The following is a 23,641-nucleotide window of genomic DNA, read 5'->3' as shown; positions in this document are numbered from 1 at the left end:
ATTTTTTTTTTTTGTAGGGCAATGGGGTTAAGTGGCTTGCCCAAGGCCACACAGCTAGATAATTATTAAATATCTAAAGCCAGATTTGAACTCAGGTACTCCTGACTCCAGGGCCGGTGCTCTATCCACTGGGCCACCTAGCCGCCCTACCTTAAAGTCATTTTTGGGGATCAGGCAGGAAGTGTGAGTGCATAGCTCATTTCTGATCTACCTTTAAATATTCTGCTGCAGCTTGAAGCTTTTATCTGTTCTGTTTTTAATCAATATGTATTTAATACAATTCTGAAACTTCACCTTGTTATTTTCTTAGTATACTTAAAAAAACAAGAAATAATTTTCTCATTTCTCAAATACATTGTTCAGAACACTTGAAGATACAAACCAAAATATTCCTTTATATCTCAAACATTGTGTCTGCCACAGTGTACCAGATTTATCGGTTACATTGCCTGATATAACACCTCATTACATTTCTGATTTGTTACCAGAACCTCTGGATTTGTTTGATATGTGGCCATATAGGATGTGGACGATATGTAAGTCGACATGCTTATAAGCACTTTGAAGAAACACAGCACACATATGCAATGCAACTAACCAATCACCGAGTCTGGGATTATGCTGGAGGTATGAGCACACTACTGTCATTTTTATTATCAGTCTGCCTACACATCTTTATTAGGAGCAGGCATCTTCTCAGCTCTTCAGTTTCCCTTTATTGCTAACAGCAAATAGCTGTCATATTTCCTACTAATTGCTACAAACATTGATTTCTACTGGCATGGCAATATAATATGTTCAGTGGCCCTATGAATAACTTGAACTTGAACAATGTGGTAATTAATTATACCATTCAACTGCCAAATCTCTCACTGATGAAACTGCAGAACCTAAATTTTAGAATTCATTTTTCAACAAAATATTACTAATCCAGTCATTAAGATAATATCAAAGAAAAGTTCTTTTTTATGTGACTTAAAACCTTAGAGGACTTCAATTTTAAGAAAACTATTTTGAATACTTTTTTCCTCCAGATAATTATGTTCATCGATTGGTTGCAAGTAAAACTGATGGGAAAATAGTACAATATGAATGTGAAGGTGATACTTGTCAAGAAGAGAAAATAGATGCCTTACAGTTAGAGGTAAAGTATTTTAATTCTTGAATCAGTTATTATTTTTGTTGTTTAGTAGTTTAAATACTATTTGGACTTAGAATCTGGCTATTTTACCTGGAATTTTATCAGTCTTTGACCTTACAAATTACAAATTTCTCCACCTGAGATAAATGACCTAAGTTGCTGCTTTTTTTTTTTTTATGGCTGATAAAGCCTGTGTAAAGTGTTCTATAACTATGCATAGATTATTATAAAAATGCAAGCAATTGGGGGTTTATTTATTATCATTGGGTGATTATAAAGTCAAAAACTGATAGTAGTATTTATTTGGTTCAAAAACATTTGAAGACATATTCTCCACATTGCTGTGGAAAATATTTGAATGGATCTATAATTTTATCAAAGTATGTGCCCAGTCACCACCCATCACAACTCCTCCACTTCCTTCAGTCTTATTAATTCTTGTTTGGAGCATTCTCTGCTCCTTTAAATGCTAGCATATTGTATTTGATCATAGAGAACAGTATAGGGTAAGGAAGTAGCATTGACTTCCTGAAGTCTTGGCCAGCCTGGTGGTGGCTCAGGCTGAAGGAGCTCCAAAATTGGATCTATTGATGTGCTATGTTTTTATGTCAGAGGATGAGATGCACCATCAGAGTGGTTACATGGTAATGTTTTGTTTGGTTGGTTTTTTGCTATAGCAACTGGAATTATATAGGTTGCTATCTGCTTCAGTGGAAAGAATAACTTCCCAGATCAAATGATAGGTCCTGAAATTATCAGTGCTGCCTTCTCATGCTCCCTGTTAACCCTAATTCATATCCTACCACCTCTGATGTTTGTCCTTCATTCTCAAAGAAGACCACGACATCAGGGAGGTGATACCATGACAAGTACATGAATTGGAATTGAGTGAGGGGGTCTGTGTTAAGTCACCAGCCTCACTTTCTCTTCTGGCACCGTCTTGGGTCCATTGAGCAGATATGAGTCAACAACTGGAGATGGCTCCGAATGTAAGGTAATTAGGGTTAAGTGGCTTGCCAAGGTCACACAGCTGGCAAGTATCTGCAGCTGGATTCAAACTCCCATCCTCCTGACTCCAAGTTGAGTTCTCTATCAACTGTACCACCTAGCTGCCCGCCACTTCTAAATGGTTGTAGATCATTAATCTGCTTTACACCACTTCTCATTTGAAAATCACTTGATTTTATGCTCTCACCTACTTTTATTTCAGAGGCATTTATTAAAAACCTACTGTGTGCCAGGTGCTGAACACAATGGTAGTAATGCAACAGTCCCTGCCCTTAAAGACTGTTGGAATGGAGGTACCATTTAACCAGAGAAGTCACTGCAGAATAAAGACAGGAAGCCACTAATAACTGGTGGAATTGGCTATGTGTATGACAGGTGTCACTTGATTAGAATCTTGAAGGGAGCTTGGGCTGCCAAGAGGAGGGCCAGCATTCCAGGCCTGGGGACAGCTTGTGCAAAGGTGTAGAAATGGAAGGTGGAATGTTTTGTAGAGAGAACAGCAAATAAGCCAGTTTGGCTAGGACACAGTTCAGCTAAGAGAGTGTTGTGTAATCAGCCTGGAAAGTTAAGTTTGAGCCAAGTTGTGAAGGGTTTTAAAGGCCAGAGAGGAGTTGGCAGTGAGAACCTGCAGAAGTTTCTTACCCAGTGGAGTGATACTGTCATACTTAATCTTTAGGAATCTTCCTGGGTGACTATGTGGGGGAGTTTGAAGAAGGGAGAGCTAGGGGGGGCTGGGGGACCACTTGGCAGGTGCTTGTGGTCATCTGAGCACAAGAGATGGTGGTGGTCGCAGAAGAGTGGTGTCTGGGTCCGCCAGTAGATCAGCACCTCCTGTGTGGCACTGCCCCAGAGCTCCTTCTCTGGTGGGAGAGATAGCATGTCAGTGACTCTAGATTCAGATGAGAGGAAAGTTGGTCAGAGAGGGAAGGCCTGAGCAGCCAGGGAGATAAGGAAAGGCCTCTTATAAAAGGGAGGATTAGCTTCAGTCTTAAGGGAAGCCCCAGAAACTGAAATAGGGGGGCAGGGTATCCCAAGCATGGGGGTGCCTGGTGAGCAGATGGAATGGCATATTCCAAGGATGTCAAATAAACCAGGGTGGTTGCTCCAAGGAGTAAGTGGGGAAAAAAACTTGAAACGTAGTGTGAGACGCAGTTGTAAAGGGCTTTACATGTCCTGAAGAGAACTGAATATTTGATCTTAGAAGTAAGAAGACAATGGAGTTTATTGGGCAGGGAGGGTTGACATGATCAGCCCTGGAGCATTAACTGTGTCTGTTGAGTGAAGGATAGGATGGAGGGGGGGAGAGACTGAAAGCAGGCAGAATAATCAGAAAATTCTTCTAGCTGGACATGGTGGCACCCACCTGTAGACTCTGAGCTACAGTGCCTACAACAATATCATTCCAAAGACTACAGTGAATCTTTAAATTGCCAAATTCAAGCTTGGCCCAAAAGAAAAGATGAGAGAAGACATCTTTTTTAAGAAGTAGAGTTCCATAGGTTGGGAATATTATATGTTAATGGCACAGCTTTTCAATTTGTTAATTAGTTTTGTTAAATTATTTTTCCTCTTTTATTCTTATATTTCTAAAAAATAATTTTTGGGTCAGCTTTCTAAATATATGTCAGCAACTTGCCAACAGTTGTTTCGTATCTATTGTTTATTCTTTCTGGTTTTAGTATTCCTATTTACTAACGAGCCAGCTAGAATCTCAGCGAATCTACTGGGAAAACAAGATAGTCCGGATAGAAAAGGATACTGCTGAAGAAGTAAGTCTCCTTGGTGGTAACTGGGGAAATGCTATTTTTGGTCTCTATCACTGTGGTGGTATGGGGTTGAGGATGGAAGGGCAAATTTGGGAGGGGGAATTAATTCTGAAATCTTTTCCTATCTAATCTGCTATCCAAAGGAAAAAAGTGTTTTTCCTATTAGATGGAAACATTTAAACCACATCTTAAACTTTTTTTGTTTTTTAATATTCGTCAAGTTATCTATTGCTGCGACAAAGTCTTATCTATATATACATATATGTGTGTATATATATATACATATGTGTATGTATACTATACGTGTGCGTGTATGAAGGACCAAACAAAATAGGCAGCATCCTGAAATGAATGACCCTGATTATATTCAATTAAAAAGTCTTTACAAGGGTGGCTAGGTGGTGCAGTGGATAAAGCACTGGCCCTGGAGTCAGGAGTACCTGGGTTCAAATCCTGTCTCAGACACTTAATAATTACCTAGCTGTGTGGCCTTGGGCAAGCTGCTTAACCCCATTTGCCTTGCAAAAACCTTAAAAAAAAAATTAAACATGTCCAAAAAGTCTTTACACGACAAAGCCAATATGACCAAAATTAAAAGGAAAGAAGAAAATTGGGAGAGAATTTAAAGCAAGTATCTGATAAAGACCTCATCTCTCAATATATAGAGAGAAGTGATTCAAATTTATAAGCATACAAGTCAATCCTCATTTGATAAATGATCAAAGGATATGAACAGGAAATGTTCACATAAAGAAATCAGAGCTATCTCTAGTCCTATGAAAAATTGCTCTAAATCATTATTGACTAGAGAAATGCAAATTAAAACATTTCTCAAAGGGCAGCTAGGTGGCACAGTGGATAGAGCACCAGCCCTGGAGTCAGGAGTACCTGAGTTCAAATGTGGCCTCAGACACTTAATAATTACCTAGCTGTGTGGCCTTGGGCAAGCCACTTAACCCCATTGCCTTTCAAAAAAAAAAAACCTAAAAAAAAAGAAATAAAACAGTTCTCAAGTACCACCTTAACATCTATCAGATTGTCTAATTTGGCAAAAAAAGGAAAATGATAAATGTTGGTGGGGAAGTAAGAAAATATGAATACACTAATGCCCTGTTGGTAGAATTGTGAACTGAACCAAATATTTTGGAGAGCATCTTGGTACTATGCCAAAGGGCAATAAAATTGTGTCTACCCAGCAATACCACTACTAGATCTATATCTCAGAGATAACAAAAAAAAAAACGGAAAAGGACCAACATGTACAAAAATATTTAATATATCTTTCTGAGGTTGCAAAGAATTGTAACTACAGGCAATACCCATTAATTGGGAGGTGAGTGAATAAGTTGTGGATATGATTGTGATGGAATATCATTGTGCCAATAGAAATGAGGATCAAAATAGTTTCAGGAAAAACCTGGGACGACTTACTTGAATTGATTTAGAGTGAAGTGAGCAGAGCCAGGAGAACACAATACACAGTAACAGCAGTATCATAAGAAAAACAGTTGTGAAGGACTTTAGTTATTAGCAATACAATGATCTAAGTCCAAAAAATTAAAATTTACCATGTACCTTACATTGGTTCAATAAACATTTATTAAATGCTGTGTGTGAAATACTCAGGAAAGAAGGTAGTCAGATTCCAGAAGAGTGTTTAATATAGTGATTCTGTAATTTCCACATTTCTCTTAAAGTAGACTGTATGGCATGTTCTTTTAAAATGAATTAAAATAATTTTGAGTTTTGTAACTTTCCTTGTGATAAGAGGAGTCACCCTGAATATTAGGAACTGTGACTGGGAACCACCTTTCTCCGATCTCAGGATCCAAGGCACAGTCTCTCCGCTTGGGCTAATGCCCAATTGTCATGTGATGCTTAGATTACCTGCCACTTAACCTGTGAAAGAGAAGGAACTAGATCTGTTGGGCTTTTGATAGACTCAAACTCAAATTATGCTGTCATAGCCACATCTTTAATAAGAGGGGAAGATACTAATCTTCCCAGCACGAAAATTGCTTACTGCTAAGGATTTATAACTTATAAAATACTTCATATTCTTTAGAGATATGTGGATTGTGATAGGTGTGCTCTTCAAGGGTCTTTGGTTCTTGTCATTCCCTCTACTAGTTGCTAGTGTTTTTCTCTTCAGGTGATCTCATATTATACTTGTTTGTGTATCTTCACTATAATTCATCATTGAACCCCTACTTTGAAGCCTCTCTAGATTGGTAAAACTAGCCAGAGCTTGTGTTTATCTGAGAAAAGCCAGTAGCAACTTCTTCTCTACATTAAGGTAGTAAAGTACTACTTTTAACAGTTGTACTTTTCTTATTCTTTCAGTATTCCCTAGAAATTAACTGATTCCATTTAAATTGCCATAGAAAATCATCTTGACTGAGCCAAATATCAACCTACCAGCAATTTCTTTGTGACTAATAATAATGGAAACTACTCTGCAACCTTGATTACAGATTTTTGTGATGAAAAACATTGATATTGCAACCTAAGATGCTTTATGCAAACAACTTGTAAAGGCCATCTCATGATATTGTTTCCTTTAGGATTCTTTTGGATTAGTTGCTTTATAGCAATGATGAAATTTTTTAAAAAAAGAGCCAATGTAGACAAAAAATTTGAAATGAGATCTCATAACAGGGTACTTACTAGAAAACTTTGACTTTCAATATGTTTAGATTTTTCAAGGCAATGGGGTTAAGTGGTTTGCCCAAGGCCACATGGCTAGGTAATTATTAAGTGTCTAAGGCCAGATTTGAACTCAGGTCCTCCTGACTCCAGGGCCAGTGTTCTATCCACTGCGCCACCTAGCCACCCCTGACTTTCAGTATGTTTTCTGCTTTCTTTAACCCAGAATTGGTTGGCCAGGTGACAAATCATTCTGACCCTTTTGTTTTTACTTCCTTTTATTTATTTTTTGAAATTTGTACTAGCCTTTAGAAATTCAAACTGTAAAACCAAAATCAGATGACTTATAAGATCATTTAATTGGTTTTTGTTGGTGGTTTTGTCTGGTTTTTTTTAATTTTTAGTAAAAAGTTAGTAACTGACTGGAGAATGCTCATCAACTCAAGCCACATTTCTAGCCAATTCATGATGAGACATTATTCTGACTTAAGTACTTTTTAATTGTAGCATTCCTTTTTTTTTAAACCTTCTATTGCCTTGTGGCATTACAATAATAAGAGGTCATATGCATATTGACATGTTGAAGAGAAAATGTCAATAGGACAGGTGCTATGAATCTCATTAATATCTCTGTCTCTATTTTGATCTCCCTTTTGAACTTTAAATATCAGTCTCTTACATATATCTCTTTGTGGAAACCTCAAACTCAGTGTGACCATAACCAAACTTTATTATCTGCCCACTGAATCTTTTTCTCTTTCTAACTTTGTTTCTGTCTGTAACATCATCATTCATTCTTATCTCCCTTGTTCGTAGTTATCTTTAACTCTTCTCATAATTAATGAGAATTAATTAATTCTCATAATTAATTAGTCACCAAATATATTAAGTGTTTTCCATGTGCCAGACAGTATGCACTGGGGTTACAAAGATAAAGAACAGTCCCTGTTCTCAAGAAGCTTATATTCTAATTGGGGAGGTAACATGTGACTAACTAGATGCATACAAGATAAACACAAAGTAGATGGAAGAGAACTGTGGGACAAAAGGGTTTTTAGAGGGCCAAGAGGCAATTGGTGATGTATGGATGACTAGCATAGGAGAAAGACTAGGGCCTGGATTTATAGATTTGGGAATCATTTGTTTAAAAGTAATCCTGGAGAGCTGATGAAGTCACTAAGCAAAGGAAGTAATAGTTGAGGGTGATCTGATTGAGAAAGAAGGAGGGAGGGAAAAAAGGGAAGTCTCAGAAAATGACTTCAATATTTTTATTGTCATAGGAGGTTAGATTTCCTCAGCTGAGAGGGTAGGGTCCCATATAAGACTTGAGGAAAGGAACAGCTTGCTTTGGTGGGTGGAATAATAAATTGATTTAGGGAAATATAAAAGGATTAGGATTACTTTGCTGTAATTCTGTAGCTCTTTTCAATAGTACACACAGAAAAGGAACAAAGGAAGAGAAAGGGTGGGAACAGTCCAAATTTGGAATTTGGCATGATGTGATTGGTGATAGGACATGGGGGCAAAGTCTCAAGGGCATATCTACAATATCTCTTGTATTTATGTTATCTTCTTATACCCCATTGTGATATGGACATTTTTCATCAATAACTTATTTTAATTGCATCAGTGCTTGATGCAATTTCCAAAGAGCATGGGGATCCAGTGAATTGTTGAGAAGTGTTTGATTAAAAAATTAAGTTAAGCCCCAAAGAGATCAAAGGAAAAGATCCTTTATCTACAAAAATATTTATTGTAACTCTTTCTGTCATGACAAAGAACTGGAATTTACCAGGAAGGCCATCATTTGGGGAATGGTTAAATAAATTATGATATATGAATGTAATGGAATATTATTGTGCCATAAGAAAATATAATAGTTGATTTTGGAGAAACCTGGGAGTGACATCTAGCTGATGTAAAGTGAGCAGAACCAGGAGAACAGTTCTTCATACCATGATATCAAAAGTGTAAAAGTGAATAGTTTTGAAAAAACTTAAGAATTCTGATCAACATTGTAATCAACCTGAGTCCAGAGGACTGATAATGAATACTGGCAAATGGGATGACAGATTTATATGCAGAATGAGACTCATGTTTTTTGACATGGTCAGTGTGGATGGAAATTTGTTTTGCAGTATTGAATTGTTATTACAAGGGGTTTTGATTTTTTGTTTGGTAAAGTATAAAGTGGAGCAGGAAAAATATTTGATAATTGGGGAAAAATTTAAAATGGGTTAAGATTTGACCATCTATTATAACTTAGCTGTTCAAAGTCTAGAAGCTGCTGCTTTTCAGCAGGACTTTGTCCTGCCTGAAGTATAGATATGATATCTGTTTGTACTTTCAGATTAACAACATGAAGACTAAATTTAAAGAAACAATTGAGAAATGTGATACTCTGGAGCATAGACTCAATGATCTCCTAAAAGAAAAACAATCTGTGGAAAGAAAGTATGTATTTCATTCTGTATACTTTAAAGGATTTTTTAAATAAGCCCTCAGATAATGTAATAATTTCCACAATAGTTATGGAAGCACTCTAAATACTATGAAGTAGTATTAATGCTTAGAAAAATGTTTTCGCCCTCAGATAATGTAATAATTTCCACAATAGTTATGGAAGCACTCTAAATATTATGAAGTAGTATTAATGCTTAGAAAAATGTTTTCATCATCAGTCTTTTATGGCCCAGCATAGTCTTTCCCCTGCTTTTGGACCTACTGTTGAGTGGAAAATGGGGTATTTATCTTTAAAGGTTAGAAAAATTTAAAGGATATTCTGAAATGTAGTTCCCTCTTCTCTTGATATGTGCATGATTAAGATGTGTTAGCATGGTCTTCCTTTTTTGTCTTCAGGAGTAATTTCTCTATTTTCAGTTAGCTATTCTTAGAAACATATGGATAACTGGATGAAGTCATACTGAGATATATACATATATATATATATATATATATAGAGAGAGAGAGAGAGAGAGAGAGAGAGAGAGAGTAAAGTGGGCTCTTCCAGACCAGAAATACAGTGTAGCTTAAGAAGATGTGGGGGCGGGTAAAGAAAGTGATAAATGATTATGAATGATTATGTCAGAACATATGCTGCTGTAGGTATTTGGGAAGAAAGGCAAATGTTAGTGAATAAAAGTAATTTTCCTGAGTATTCTGAGTACCTTCCAAAAGTAGTTGTTGATTTCTTCTTTGCCTTGAAGAGAATGAGAGGCAGAGCCATGAACTAAGCAGTCTTGAAATTAATTTTACCATCATAATTCCCTTCCATATGCAGTATGTCCATTGAGGGTAGAACACTAGACTTTCCAAAAATGCTCATAAATTCCTCATAATTTCCTTATCAACATTGCTATCTCTCAAACTCACCCACCCAGATGTTGAAAGACAGAACTATCAGAAAGGATTAGTAGTTGTTGCTGGGTAGGTTATGAGTGGGCTATAATATGCCCTTGACTTTTTAAATCCAGAATCTTTTTAAAAAATGTTCTAAGTAATCCATGAGTATGTTATTGTGATACTTTAAATGTATTAGCTAGAGAGAGTACTGCTCAGAGACTCTTGAACCTAATTGGTAGTAAAATATCCTACCTTACTAAGATGAGAAAGAGCTTACCTGCTAAAGAGACTCTGGAGCCTTGGCTCCTCCATTGGTTTGAAGAACAGAGAGGGTAATACATCAGCCCGTGGAAAATGTGCATTTGTATTGCTTTGTCTTTTGAAAGGTGCACACAACTGAATGTAAAACTAGCCAAACTCTCCACTGAGCTCAAAGAAGAGCAGGAAATGAACAAGTGTTTGCGAGCTAATCAAGTCCTCCTGCAAAACAAGCTTAAGGAGGAGGAGAAAGTTCTGAAGGAAACTTGTGATCAGAAGGATATGCAGATAACAGAGATCCAGGAGCAGCTGCGTGATGTCATGTTTTACCTAGAAGCCCAGCAGAAAATTAACCACTTACCAGCCGAGACCCGGCAGGAAATCCAGGAGGGACAGATCAACATCGCTATGGCCTCTGCAGCAAGCTCACCTTCAGTTGGTGGTACAGGGAAGCTGCCCTCCAGGAAGGGCAGGGGCAAGAGGGGCAAGTGAGCCTCTTTTAAGCAAGCACTTGTGGCTAAGACAGTGGCCCCTGTCACCAGGAGGTTTCAGGGGCTGCCAACTCAAATGTGAGGTTGGTTACTGAATAAGTAAGTACATGAAGTGAGGATCAACATGAAATTGTTTGGATCGTTTTTTTCCTAGTGTGTTGTTTAATGAATTTATAGGGGTTTATGACCAGGACAGCTAATGGGAATTGGCAGTATTTAAAAAGAGTTTTTCTTTAAATGGTTATATTTAGCTAACCCCTGGTATGTTTTAATTACCATTTTGCCTTCCAAATTTATCCAAAACTACATTTTTCAGCTGTACTTATTGAGTTGGCATATTTCACACTTAAGTCCTGGGGTCAGTTTTTGATATTAAGAAAATGTTTGAAACTTCAATGAAGATTTCCTAGGCACAGGAGCACCAAAGGACCCTTGGAGCAGTAGCAGTTGCAGAGGTCAAGAAAACAGGTGCAGTTAAGGCTGAAAAAGCCTTTTGGTTGTTCCAGAAACATTTGTCAGAAGTTGGTCCTATTTGGATGAGCCATAACTCCTTTCTGTCAAATATCATTGATCTACCCTGCTAGAGGAGAATGGGAAGATCATCCTTTTTAAGGAATTTTGTGAACTGGGCATAGATGCATGTTATTGTGTCATCTACTAGGGATAGCCAGGAAGGGGGAAAAAACAACTTGGGCAGAACACACTCACTAGGAATGGAAACTTTGGTTTGGGTTCAACTGATTTTATTATGATTTTGAAGTCTGCTGGTTTAGTGATTATTGCCCAGAAATTTACCAACAAATACGCCCTCATAAGTGCTCTTGCTCCAGCAGTTTGGACACCGAGCTAAATAAACTGACCAAAAGAAACAGCAGAGTTAGATGTTTAAATTAGGTGGGGGTATATGACATACCTGTCCTGCCAGCTGTGCTTTCTGCTGAGGTCAGTGCCAATTGAATATTCATGCAGATTACATTTCATATTGAACTAGAGGCTAAAATAAACTTTGGAAGGAAAAAAAATCTCCAAAGACTAAATTGCACCTGAATTAAAAGAATAGGAAATTTGAAATAGCTCCTTTCTGAATGGTCGTTTTTTTTGACCCCCAGTAGTGGGTCAGCTATTTAATTTAGAACCTCAAATTATAGAGTGACTTGTGAATATACAGAGCAAAATTAAAGTGAGACTAGTGTGAGCAGAGTAAATCACACTCAAATACTGTTAGATACTGGATTTTTTTTAATATACCAGTTAATCAGTTTGTCTCTAAATTATCACATTTCAGAATTATTTTTTGATGGTGATTTGGGCTACATCATCACCTTTTATTTCAAAATCTCATCTTCATCTTGTTAATGTACCAGCTGCATCTTTTCCCTTTATTCTTCTGACTTGCTGCTTCAGCATCTCTTAGAAACTTTCTAGCATAAATGTTTTTAGACATTCTCAGTCTTTTCCTAGTATAGACTTACTAGACAGGTTTAACTTGGCCTTAGGTATAGATCTATCTTGAAACCTTAAGTGGGCGTGTAAAACAGAGTCAGATTCTCTCTCCTATAGAAATTATATTTTATTTAAAATATATTTTTACACTAGCTAGAATCCTGCTTTTTGGTCAAGAGCTTGTGTTGCATGTCTGACCTTTCAGAAACTGGAATAGTGATCTAATTAAGAGAATTAGAATTAGTTTAGAAATGTGCAGTATTCTTTTTACAAGCTCATCACACCATAAAATAAGAAAATAACCAGGTGGGAAAGCAGTGATTTTTTTCAGAAAGGGTAGAACTAAGTAATAATATGAAAGGCTATACCAGGAAAATAAACAAAAAGGTAAAGGTAATAATTGGAGGAAAAGATGTTTTATCAAGGTAGATATCATAAAGTCTTAACAAGACAAAATATATTTTTAAAAATTGTTTGTTTTGAAATTCATGTATTTTGAATTTAACTAAGTTTCACAAGTTGGGGAGGGGGAGGAAATAGGGATGGGGGGTTAGGGAGGGAAGCTGCTACTGCATTTTCCAAGATGGAAATGGGCCACTTATCATCTCCATACTACCTTGGATGGGGAAATTGCATTAAAACTACTCAGCTTTGGAATGATTCTTGTCTGGGTGTGGTTTTTAATGTCTTGAATTGAAAGCTGATGAGGGACATGCCATTCATTAGTATTTTGGGAAAGTGTTAGTGACCTGGATTCAGGAGCTACCATCAGCCCCTGGTTCCTGAGCTTAGGATAAGGAAGTAAAAGAAATGACTTCTGTATACCCTTAGTTATTCTGCAACTTAGACATCAGAGACTCTGATTGAAAACCAGTTTATCTTGGTACAGTACACAGTATCCTTTTCTCTTTGTTATCAAAGAACTTGTTCACTGACAGACATGTAATATGCTAGGCCCTTTGAGGAGCCATTCCTTTGTAGAGCACCCTGGATCATTTGCAAGACACATAGTACATCCTAGAACATTCAGTCCAGCCAACATTTATGAAGTGCCTGCTGTTCCAGGGCCTGAAATTACAAGGACCATAAAACAGTCTTTGTCCTCAAGGAGTTTGCATTCTAGTATGAGGATACATTCTTTAAACAGGAGAAGGAAGCAAAAACTAACAGCTAAGCAGATTAGAAAAGGCTTCTACCATCTACACCTTCACTGAGGAGTTCCAGACACTGGGAGACACACTTCAAAAGTGGACAGACCTTTCTCAGTCTCCAGAAGTCTGTCTGCATATGCTGCAAAAGTATGTGTTGCAAGTGTCCCTCATTAGATGACTGGAATGGACTCATCAAAGAAGATTCATTCACTACCTGGCACAACAGGGCCTTCTCTGTCTTCAATGTCATCGCTAGGGCAGCCAGGTGGTGCAATGGATAGAGCACCGGCCCTGGAGTCGAGGACCTAAGTTCAAATCTCGCCTAAAACACTTGATAATTACCTAGCTATGTGACCTTGAGCAAGCCACTTAACCCATTTGCCTTGCAAAAAAGTAAAAACCACAACAACATTATTGCTACCTGGGTGTCCAGTGAATCTGATGGAGTGGATCCAGTTGGATAAGATCGTGATAATCTGAGGGTGAGGTATCTCTCCTGGATAATGCTCTGCACTGGGAGCTAGGAAAATGGGAATTTATTTCTTATCTCAGACACAGAGCCTGTGCCCCTGTTATAAGTCATTTAAGCTCTGGGACTAATAACATGCATAGTACTATACCCCAGAGTTGGGAGGTGCAACTATAATGCAAACCTTAAAATGCATTATAAATGGCAGCTATTATTACTATTATTACCTAGTTCTTTAGTTACTGGAGTTGCTCCTTTCTAATTTTTTTTAGGCTTTTTTTTTGCAAGAAAATGGGGTTAAGTGGCTTGCCCAAGGCCACACAGCTAGGTAATTACTAAGTGTCTGAGGCTGGATTTGAACTCAGGTACTCCTGACTTCAGTGCTGGTGCTCTATCCACTGCACCACCTAGCTGCCCCTAGATTTGCTCTTAATTATAACTCTTAACAATTTTGAAAGAAGTACTTCCAAAAAATATTTGTCTAGAGATTCTAACTCTTAATGTTTAATTGCTAGATATGCTGAGTTATAGAGTATGTGTAATGGGTTCAGGATTTAAACTGGCAAATATTGGAAATGATCTGTTCTTGAATTCTCATTAAACAGATGAAGAATAGGTCAGGAAAACTGAAGTGATTGGCCCAGGTATAGATAGGGGAATAATCAATAAGTGTAAAATGAAATGAGAGGAAGGTACTACCTAATCCTTTTTAGGACATGTGTGTGGTGTGTGTGTGTTTGCAGAAAAACAATGCAATAACATCATTTGAGAATGGACAACTGGAACAAGCATTTCTCCCCTGCCCCTCTCGAAGATACACCTGTTGGAATATCCATTTAGAGGTATTGGGAAGGGATCTTAACTTCTGTTTTGCCATTTTTAAGCTCAGAGTCATCCTTGAGGAGAGGACTGCTTGAAACAGGACCAAAAAGAATCATGGTCTGAAGTACTAAAGCCAGAGAGAAAGTACTAAAGCTTTAGTCCAGCAAGAGAGAAGACTTAAGATTCAGTGGCTTATCTGATATCTAGTAGAAACCAGCTTCTGGTGACAGGACTTATTGGACCTCAAATGATAGGACAGATCTTCTTGAACCTCAAGTGATAAAATGAAGTATAGGGCCCATACCCATGATCTCAATGTTAGGAAGTCTGACTGTAAGCCCCACATCTTACCTAGTGTGAAGGTCGATTCTCCATTGACTGCCATACTGCCCCGGACAGATAATGCAGACAAAGATGGAAAGTAAATGAAGGTTGATTTTGGAGAAGGAAAATAATGGAGTTGATCAAAAGAGTGTTGGACTTGGAGTTAGAAAGGTCCCAAGTTGAAATCCTACCTCAGACACTGAGTTGTATGACCTGGTCCCCTAACTCCTTTAAGCTTGATTGCTTATGTGAAAAAATGAGGATAAAAATGGTACCAAAGGAGATCTATAAAGGACTTGGAAAATTTTAATGCTATAAAAATGCTAGTTGTGGTTCAGTTGTTTAAATATTTTCCAGCATTTGTTGACCCCATTTGGAGTTTTTCTGGCAAAAATACTGGAGTAAGTTGCCATTTCCTTCCCTAGTCCACTTTACAGATGAAGAAACTGAGACAAACAGGTTTCAGCTAATTGGCTACAGTCAGATTTGAATAAAGAGTGTTTTGACTTGAGATACAGTATTCTATCCACTGAGACATCTAGGTGCCCAAAGCATTTATTAGACACTAAGTGTTGGGCAGCGTTCTAAATATTTTTCAAATGTCTTATCTGGGGAAATGGATTATGAAGCTATTGAAGATAGATGAAGCCAAGATGGAGAGAAGATGGGAACTTACCTGAGTTCTTTCCCATTTCTCTCAAAAACAATATTAATCAAGCCTCTAAATGAATTCTGGAGTGACAACTCGCAGACCAATGAGATCTTGGAGGGACATAAAGTTCTATCTCATTTGGATAGAGGGGAAACATTTCCCAGTGCAGATGAAGGCTGGGAAGCTATAGTGGAAGGCTCTCAGCCACAAGCCAGTGGCACAGCAGGACAACTGTGAGAGATCTAACATTATCACAGATGGCAAATCGAGAGACCCAGAACCCCTAGCACAAGAAACACAACTAGACTGAACTGCCCCAACACAGTGGGGAAAGATGCTAATGTCTGAGTCTCTGGCACTCAGAAGTTCTGTGAGTAGGCTTCTGAGCCCCTGCCCAAGAAACTTGGGACAATGTCCCCTGTGGCCCAGGAGCAGAGTTCAATTTTTAAAAACCACAAATTAGGCTAAACATGAGTAAGGGGGGGAAAGCTCTAATATAATAAGGAAGATCAAAATACCTTCTCAGAAGAGGAAATTGGAAAAAGGCCTACATGTGTAACCCCAGAGGGGAATATGAATTGGTCTTAAGCCCAAAAAGTCCTGTAAGGGGTTCAAAAAATATTTCAAAAATCAAGTAAAAAAAATTGGAAAGAAATGAGAGGTATGCAAAAGAGTCAACAGTTTAGAAAAAGAATCACAAAAACTAAAGAAAATAACTCCTTCAAAAACACAATTGACAAATGTACAAAGAAAACAATTCTTTAAAAAGTAGAGTTGGGCAAATGGAAAAAAGACAACTTCAGAAATAGAATTGACTAGATGGAAAAGCTAGTCAATGAAAATAATTCCTTAAAAATCAGAATTGAGCAAATAGAAGTTAAGGACTTTATGAGACCCCAAGAATCAGTCAAGCAAAAATTTTAAAATGAAAAATACCTCTGCAAAAACAGCTCACCTAAAAAAATAGATCCAGGAATGATAATTTAAGATTTATTGGACTTCCTGAAAGCCATGATCAGAAGGAGAGTCTGGATAACATCTGGACAACATCTTTGTAGAAATCAGGGGAAAACTCCCTTGATATCCTTGAACCAGAGGATGAAATAGTCATTGTAAGAATCCACCGATCACCTCCAGATTAAAATCAGGATGCCAAATTGAAAACACTAAGGAATATTGTAACCAAATTCCAGAATTATCAGGTCAAGGAGAAAATGCTGAGGTCTGCCAGAAAGAAACAGTTCAAATTCTACAGGACCATAGGCAGGATTACATAGGACGTGGCAGCTTCAACATTTAAAGGATTGGAGGTTCTGGAATATATTACAGAGTACAAAGGAGCTAGGATTACAATCCAAAATTAACTACCTTGCAAAATCATCTTTCAGGAAAAGTTGGATATTCAACGAAATGGGGTGGGGTTCATATTTTCCTGATGAAAAGACCAGAATTGAACAGAAATTTTGATCTTAAAATATTAGTTTTTTTTTTTTTTAGTTTTTGCAAGGCAATGGGATTAAGTGGCTTGCCCAAGGCCACACAGCTAGTGTCTGAGGCCAGATTTGAACTCAGGTACTCCTGAGGGGATAAAGAAGGAAACTATTTTCCTAAAAAGGTACCATAGACAATAAAGTAATCTAATACTAAAGATATATGCACCAAATGGTATAGTATCTACATTCTTAGAGGAGAAGGTAAATGAGTTACAATTACTAAGTGTCTGAGGCCAGATTTGAACTCAGGTACTCCTGACCTGACTCCAGGGCTGGTGCTATATCCACTGCGCCACCTAGCCACCCCTTAAATACTAATCTTAAGAGATGCATAAAAAGGTAATTCAGAAAAGAAAAAAAAGTTATTAAACTGGAAGATGATACTCTTAATTCATGAGAACTGTATCTCTATTAGAAATAGTATACTCAGAGGGTTTGGATATAATTTGGTTTTGATGGGATGATAATAAAAGACAGAAAAGAAAGGATTGTATTGGGAAAAGAAGAAGCAGAATAAGGCAAATTACATCACATGAAAAGGTGCAAAAGACCTATTACAGAAGAGAGAAAGAATTGCTTGAATCTGACATATTGAATTTGGCTCAAAGAGAGAATAAATTATACACTCAACTGGGTTTAGAAATTTATCTTATCATACCAGAAATTAGGAGGGAATGATGGAGGATAGAAGTAGAAAGGAAAGGGAGGGGGTGGATAGAAGAGAAGGTAGTTAATGGTCAGAAGAAAAACACTGGTGAGGACAGAAAGAATAAAAAGGAGAGAAAAGTACAAAGGTGGGGGAGAGGTAGAATGAAGGATAATATAGAGTTAGTAATCATAACTGAATAAACAGGATGGACATCTCCCATAAAACAAATGGATAGAAGAGTAGATTAAAATGTAGAATTGTACAATACATTGTTTACAAGCATTTGAAGCAGAGAGAGACACAGTAAAGGTAAAAATCTGTAGCATAATATATGCTTCAACCAAAGTTAAAAAAAAAAGCAGGAGTAACAATCCTGATATCAGACAAAGTAAAAGCAAAAATAGACTTAACCAAAAGGGGATAAAGAAGGAAACTATTTTCCTAAAAGGTACCATAGACAATAAAGTAATATAATACTAAAAGATATATGCACCAAATGGTATAGTATCTACATTCTTAGAGGAGAAGGTAAATGAGTTACAAGAAGACATAGTAAAACTAAATAGGATGGGGCACCTCAACCTCTCAGATGAATCCTACCAAAAGATAAATAAGAAAGAAGTTAATGTGAATAAAAATTTAGAAAAGTTCGACATGGTAGGTATCTGGAGAAACAGAAAGACAGAAAGGAATATACCTTTTTTAATAATTTACAATTTTATATTTCATTTTATTTAATTTTTTTCCAATTACATGTAAAGATTTTCAATGCTCTTTTTTTTTTTGCAAGGCAAATGGAGTTAAGTGGCTTGCCCAAGGCCACACAGCTAGGTAATAATTAAGTGTCTGAGACCAGATTTGAACCCAGGTATTTCTGACTCCAGGGCCAGTGCTTTATCCACTGTGCCACCTAGCTGCCCCAGGAATATACCTTTTTTTCAGTGATACATGATATACAAAATTGACCTCATAAAAACCTCACAGTCAAATGCAGAAAAGCAGGAAGACTATCCTTTTCAGGATGTAATATAGAAATTATATGTAATAAAGGACTATGCAAAGATAGAATAAAAATTAATTTTAATTTTGATGAATAAGTGGATCAAAAATCAAATTATAGAAATAATCAAAATTTTATCCAAGACAATGACAACAATCAAATAATATACCAAACTTGTAGGATGTAGCCAAATGAATTATTAGGGGAAATTCATGCTTACATGCATAAAATAGAGATCAATGAATTGGGCATGCAACTAAAAAAGCTAGAAAAATCCCAGATTAGAAATTCTGAAAACCAAAGGAGAAGTCAGTAAAATTGAAAGTAGGAAACTTGACTAAAAACCAAGAGTCTGTTTCATGAAAAAAACAAAAAAACCAAAACCTTTGTTTAATTTGATTAAAAAAGAAAAAAACCAAATTACCTATATGAATACGGTGAATTCACTACCAATGAGGAGGAAATTAAAATCATAATTCAGAACTATTTTGCTCAACTGTATACCAATAAATCTGATACTCTAATTGAAATGGATATCTACAAAAATATAAATTACTCTGTAACAAGAGAAAATAATGTACTTGAATAACCCCATTTCAGAAAAAAGAAATTGAACAAGCCATCAATGAACTCCCTAAGATAACTTGAATAAGAATTAGAATAGACATTGAGAAAACAAAACTAAATCTTTGCAGATGATATGATGGTATATTTGGAAAATCCTAGAAAATCAACTAAAATTCTACTTGAAACAATTAAGAACTTTAGCAAAGTTGCTGGGCATAAAATAAATTCACATAAATCATCAGCATTTCTATATTACCAACAAAGCCCAGCAGCAGGAATTAGAAATTTCATTTGAAGTAATTACCAAGTATTTTATGTTGTCTACAGTCTACCTGCCAAGACAAAAACCAGAAACTATGTGAGCATAATTATAAAACACTTTTCATATAAAGTAGATCTAAACAATTATAGAAAATGACAATTCTACCTAAATTAAATTACTTAGTGCCATACCAATCAAACTGCTAAAAAGTTAAAAATTTAGGGACGGCTAGGTGGCACAGTGGATGGAGCACTGGAACTGTGTGGCCTTAGGCAAGCCATTTATCTCCATTTGCCTTGCAAAAACCTTAAAAAAAAGGGTATTGTAATAAGTTGTGTAGGTGATAACAAGAGTTCTACCAAGTATCATTGAGAATAGGAAGGAAGAGAATGGATGTGAAAAGTGTTGGTCCATGTAATGCTCACAACAAAGTAAATACCCTGGACATTATCCCTATTTCCTTTTTTTCCCCTATTTTGGTCTGCCTTTGACTTTTTTTTTTATTGTAGAAACTAGTTGTAACTCCATCTTAGAGAGTTGCATGAGGTCCAGGATCACACATCCAAATTGTGTCAAAGGTAAGGTCTTCTTGACCTCAAGACCAGCCCTCCTTCCACAAATTTTTGTTATTGTTGCTCATTCATTTCAGATATGTCAGTCTCTTTGTGACTTCATTCAAGCTTTTCTGGTAAATATACTGGAGTCGTTTACAACTCTACAAAACTGAGACTTAAGACTAAATCACTTGCACATGATTTCATGTGTGGGATTTGACCTGCTGTACTGAAGTTCACATATTGGAAGTGCCCTCTTCCTCTAATTGGATAGCTCCTCCCAGAGCCTCCCTAAGAAGAAACCCAGGTGTAGCCAAGTCTCTTTCATCCCCAGCTCAGTTTTTCAGTTTCCTTTTGTGTGTGTTTGTGTGTGTGTGTGTGTGTGTGTTGACTTCCTCCACCAGAATGTAAGCTCCTTGAGGGCAGAGACTTTGTTTTTGCTTGTATTTCTACTTCCATTAGCACAATGCTTGATGCATAGTAAGTACTTAATAAATGATAGTCAATGATATTACTATTACTGCAATATTTCTTTTCTTTCCAGATGATTTTTATAAAGCATTCATTAAATGTTTACTAAGTACCAGATATACGAATACAAGTAAGCAGGCTGCCCTCAAATAACAGGTTTGAGTTGATGCATCCAAACATAAGATTTTTGCACTAGGAGCAGAAATATATTAGGCAACATGTGGGACCAGGAACCAAACCAAAATCCTATCTCTACAGGAAGCCTTCTCACACCCGTTCTCATTCTAATACCTTAGCTCTGTTAATTATTTCCTATTTAACCCTTTAGTTTGTATTGTATATATTTGTTTGCATGTTGTCTCCCATTAGGATTGCCTTGAGGGAAGGAACTCCTTTGCCTCTTTTTGTATTTCTAATCAACGACAAACTTTTTTTTTTTAGGTTTTGCAAGGCAAAAAGGTTAAGTGGCTTGCCCAAGGCCACACAGCTAGGTAATTATTAAGTGTCTGAGACCAAATTTGAACCCAGGTGCTCCTGACTCCAAGGCCAGTGCTTTATCCACTACACCACCTAGCCGCCCCTGTATTTCTAATCAATAAGTAAACATTGTCTACTATGTGCCAAGCCCTATACTAAGTGTTGAGGATCCCCCCCCAAAAAAAGAGGCAAAAGATAGCCCCTACCTTTATGAAGCTCATAGTCTAACAGGAGAGATAAATATCCTTACATTACATACAAAAAGCTTTATCTAGGATAAGTAGGAAATAATTAGCAGAAGACACTGGGGAAGACTTCTGGGGGTAGCTAGGTGGCTCAGTGCATAGAGCATCTGCCCTGGAGTCAGGAGTACCTGAGTTCAAATCCAGCTTCAGACACTTAATAAGTATGGCCTTGGGCAAGCCACTTAACTCTGTTTGCCTTACAAAAAAAAAAACAAACCCTAAAAAAGACTTCTGTAGAAGGTGGAATTTTTAGTTAAGATTTATCAGAAGTGGGGGGGCAGAGCCAAGATGGCAACATGAAGGGATCCAGTCTTAGGAGCTCCCTGATAAAAACTCTTAAACTAAGGACTCTAACTAAACTTTCAAGAGACAGAACCCACAAAGGGACCCAGTGAGGCAGTTCTCCTACTCAAGGTAACCTGGAAAACAGCAGAAAGGCTCTGCTCCCCGGGGTCGGAGGGGCGGCCCGCCAGAGCCAAAGAACTTCAGCCTCCCGGAGGCAGCCCCAGGGCGCTGGGAGCCACAGCTCACAGCAGCAGGGGAGTCTCCTGAGCTGCACCCCGGGGAGCACTGGCAATAAGTGGGGGAACAGCGGGGGACCTCTGCCAGAGCGAGCACATGGAGCCCAGCCATCAAGGCACACAGGGAGCAGCTTGGTCTTTCTGCAGCCCAGAGCCAGAAACGGAAGCAGGTGGAGCCAGTAAGCAGGAGCCCCCAGGGCATGAGCCCATTGAGCTGAGGAAGGGGAGTGAAGAGAGAGAGAGACTGCAGAGCTCTGTCCTCTGCCCCTGGAACAGGACTCTGGAGCTCTGACCACATTCAGATCCTGATTGCAGTCTACGCCCCCCCCCATAGAACAGCAGGGCCCCCCCCACCTCGTCCCCGTGGCAGAGGGGGGCGCTTATGGTCATTCACAGACCAGGAGGGAGGACAGAACCTCACACACTGAGACCCTTGTGGGAGTGTCCCAAAAGATCAGGAAGCACCCCCCAAAAACAGGCTTAGGCTAGGAAAATGAACAAAGAAACAAGAGGAAGACCATTGACAAATATTTTACAAATGAGCCCAAGAAGGATCAAAATAGTCTGAAGATGAGGAAGCACAAGCTCCTGCATCTAAAGACTCCAAGAAAAACAGAAAGTGGGCTCAGGCTATGATAGAGCTCAAAAAAGACTTTGAAAATCAAATGAGGGAGTTAGAAGAAAAAGTGGGAAAAGAAAGGAGCGAGATGCAGGAAAAACATGAAAATGAAGTCAGCAGCTTAGTCAAGGAAATCCAAAAACATGCTGAAGAAAATAGCATGCTAAAAACCAGCTTAGGTCAAATGGATAAAACAGTTCAAAAAGTTATTGAGGAGAAGAATGCTTTAAAAAGCAAAATTGGCCAGATGGAAAAAGAGATAAGAAAACTCTGAGGAGAACAAATCCTTCAGACAAAGAATAGAATTCAGGGAGATTGGTGAATTTACCAGAAATCAGGAATCAATACTTCAAAACCAAAAAAATGAAAAATTAGAAGAAAATGTGAAATATCTCATTGAAAAAACAACTGATATGGAAAACAGACTTAGGAAAGATAATTTGAAAATTATTGGAATACCTGAAAGGCATGATCAGGAAAAGAACCTTGACATCATTTTCAAAGAATTACTACAGGAAAATTGCCCTGATATTCTAGAAGCAGAGGGCAAAATAGAAATGGAGAGAATCCACCGATCCCCCTGAGAAAGAGATCCCAAAAAACCAACCCCTAGGAATATTATAGCCAAGTTCCAGAACTCCCAAGTCAAAGAGAAAATATTACAAGCCGCCAGAAGGACACAGTTCAAATATCGTGGAGCTGCAGTCAGGATCACACAGGACTTAGCAGCAGCTACATTGGAAGCTCGTAGGGCTTGGAATACAATATACTGGAAGGCAAAAGAGCTTAGAATGCAGCCAAGAATGAACTACCCAGCAAGGCTGAATGTCCTCTTCTAGGGAAAAACATGGACTTTCAATGAATCAGGGGAATTTCAAATGTTCCTTTTGGAATGGCCAGAGCTGAACAGAAGGTTTGATCTTCAGATACAGGACTCAGGTGAAGCATGGAGATTGGAGGAGAGGGGGGAAATATAGAGACTTAATGAGGATGAACTGCATGTATAGAAAAATGATACTGATAATATTCATATGAACCTTCTCAGTTAATAGAGCAGGTAGAGGGAGCTTTTATAGTTGAAGCACAGGAGAAAGCTGAATTCAAAGATAAAATATGGTGGAAAAATGGAGTCAATAGAAAAAAAGGGAAATGGAATGGGAGAAAGAAAAAGGAAAGGGGGAATAGGACAAGATATTTCACATAATAACATTTTTTTTTATTACAATGAGCTATTGCAATGATATGGAAGGGGGGAGGCAAGGGGGAATGA

The 23,641-nt window shown here is 37.7% G+C and overlaps 1 protein-coding gene across 2 annotated transcripts in view; it reads left to right on the top strand.

The window, feature by feature from the left end:
* The window catches only part of BRAP (BRCA1 associated protein), a 54,965-nt gene that overhangs the window by 13,644 nt on the left and 17,680 nt on the right, over nt 1-23,641 (top strand). Inside the window, exons 8-12 of one of the 2 annotated variants that reach the window (XM_074205733.1) lie at nt 489-627; nt 1,035-1,144; nt 3,829-3,918; nt 8,912-9,015; nt 10,290-10,749. In XM_074205733.1, the coding sequence (XP_074061834.1) occupies nt 489-627; nt 1,035-1,144; nt 3,829-3,918; nt 8,912-9,015; nt 10,290-10,653 (807 nt within the window). In that variant the 3' untranslated portion in view covers nt 10,654-10,749. Of the gene's footprint in view, nt 1-488; nt 628-1,034; nt 1,145-3,828; nt 3,919-8,911; nt 9,016-10,289; nt 10,750-23,641 lie in introns of those variants that run through there. The other variant, XM_074205734.1, reaches the window with a different exon arrangement.

This window comes from Macrotis lagotis, chromosome X, assembly GCF_037893015.1.
Source record: "Macrotis lagotis isolate mMagLag1 chromosome X, bilby.v1.9.chrom.fasta, whole genome shotgun sequence".
Taxonomy (NCBI): Eukaryota; Metazoa; Chordata; class Mammalia; order Peramelemorphia; family Peramelidae; genus Macrotis; species Macrotis lagotis.
The sequence above is the reverse complement of the archived record's forward strand: the minus strand, read 5'-3'. Positions and strand labels throughout refer to the sequence as shown.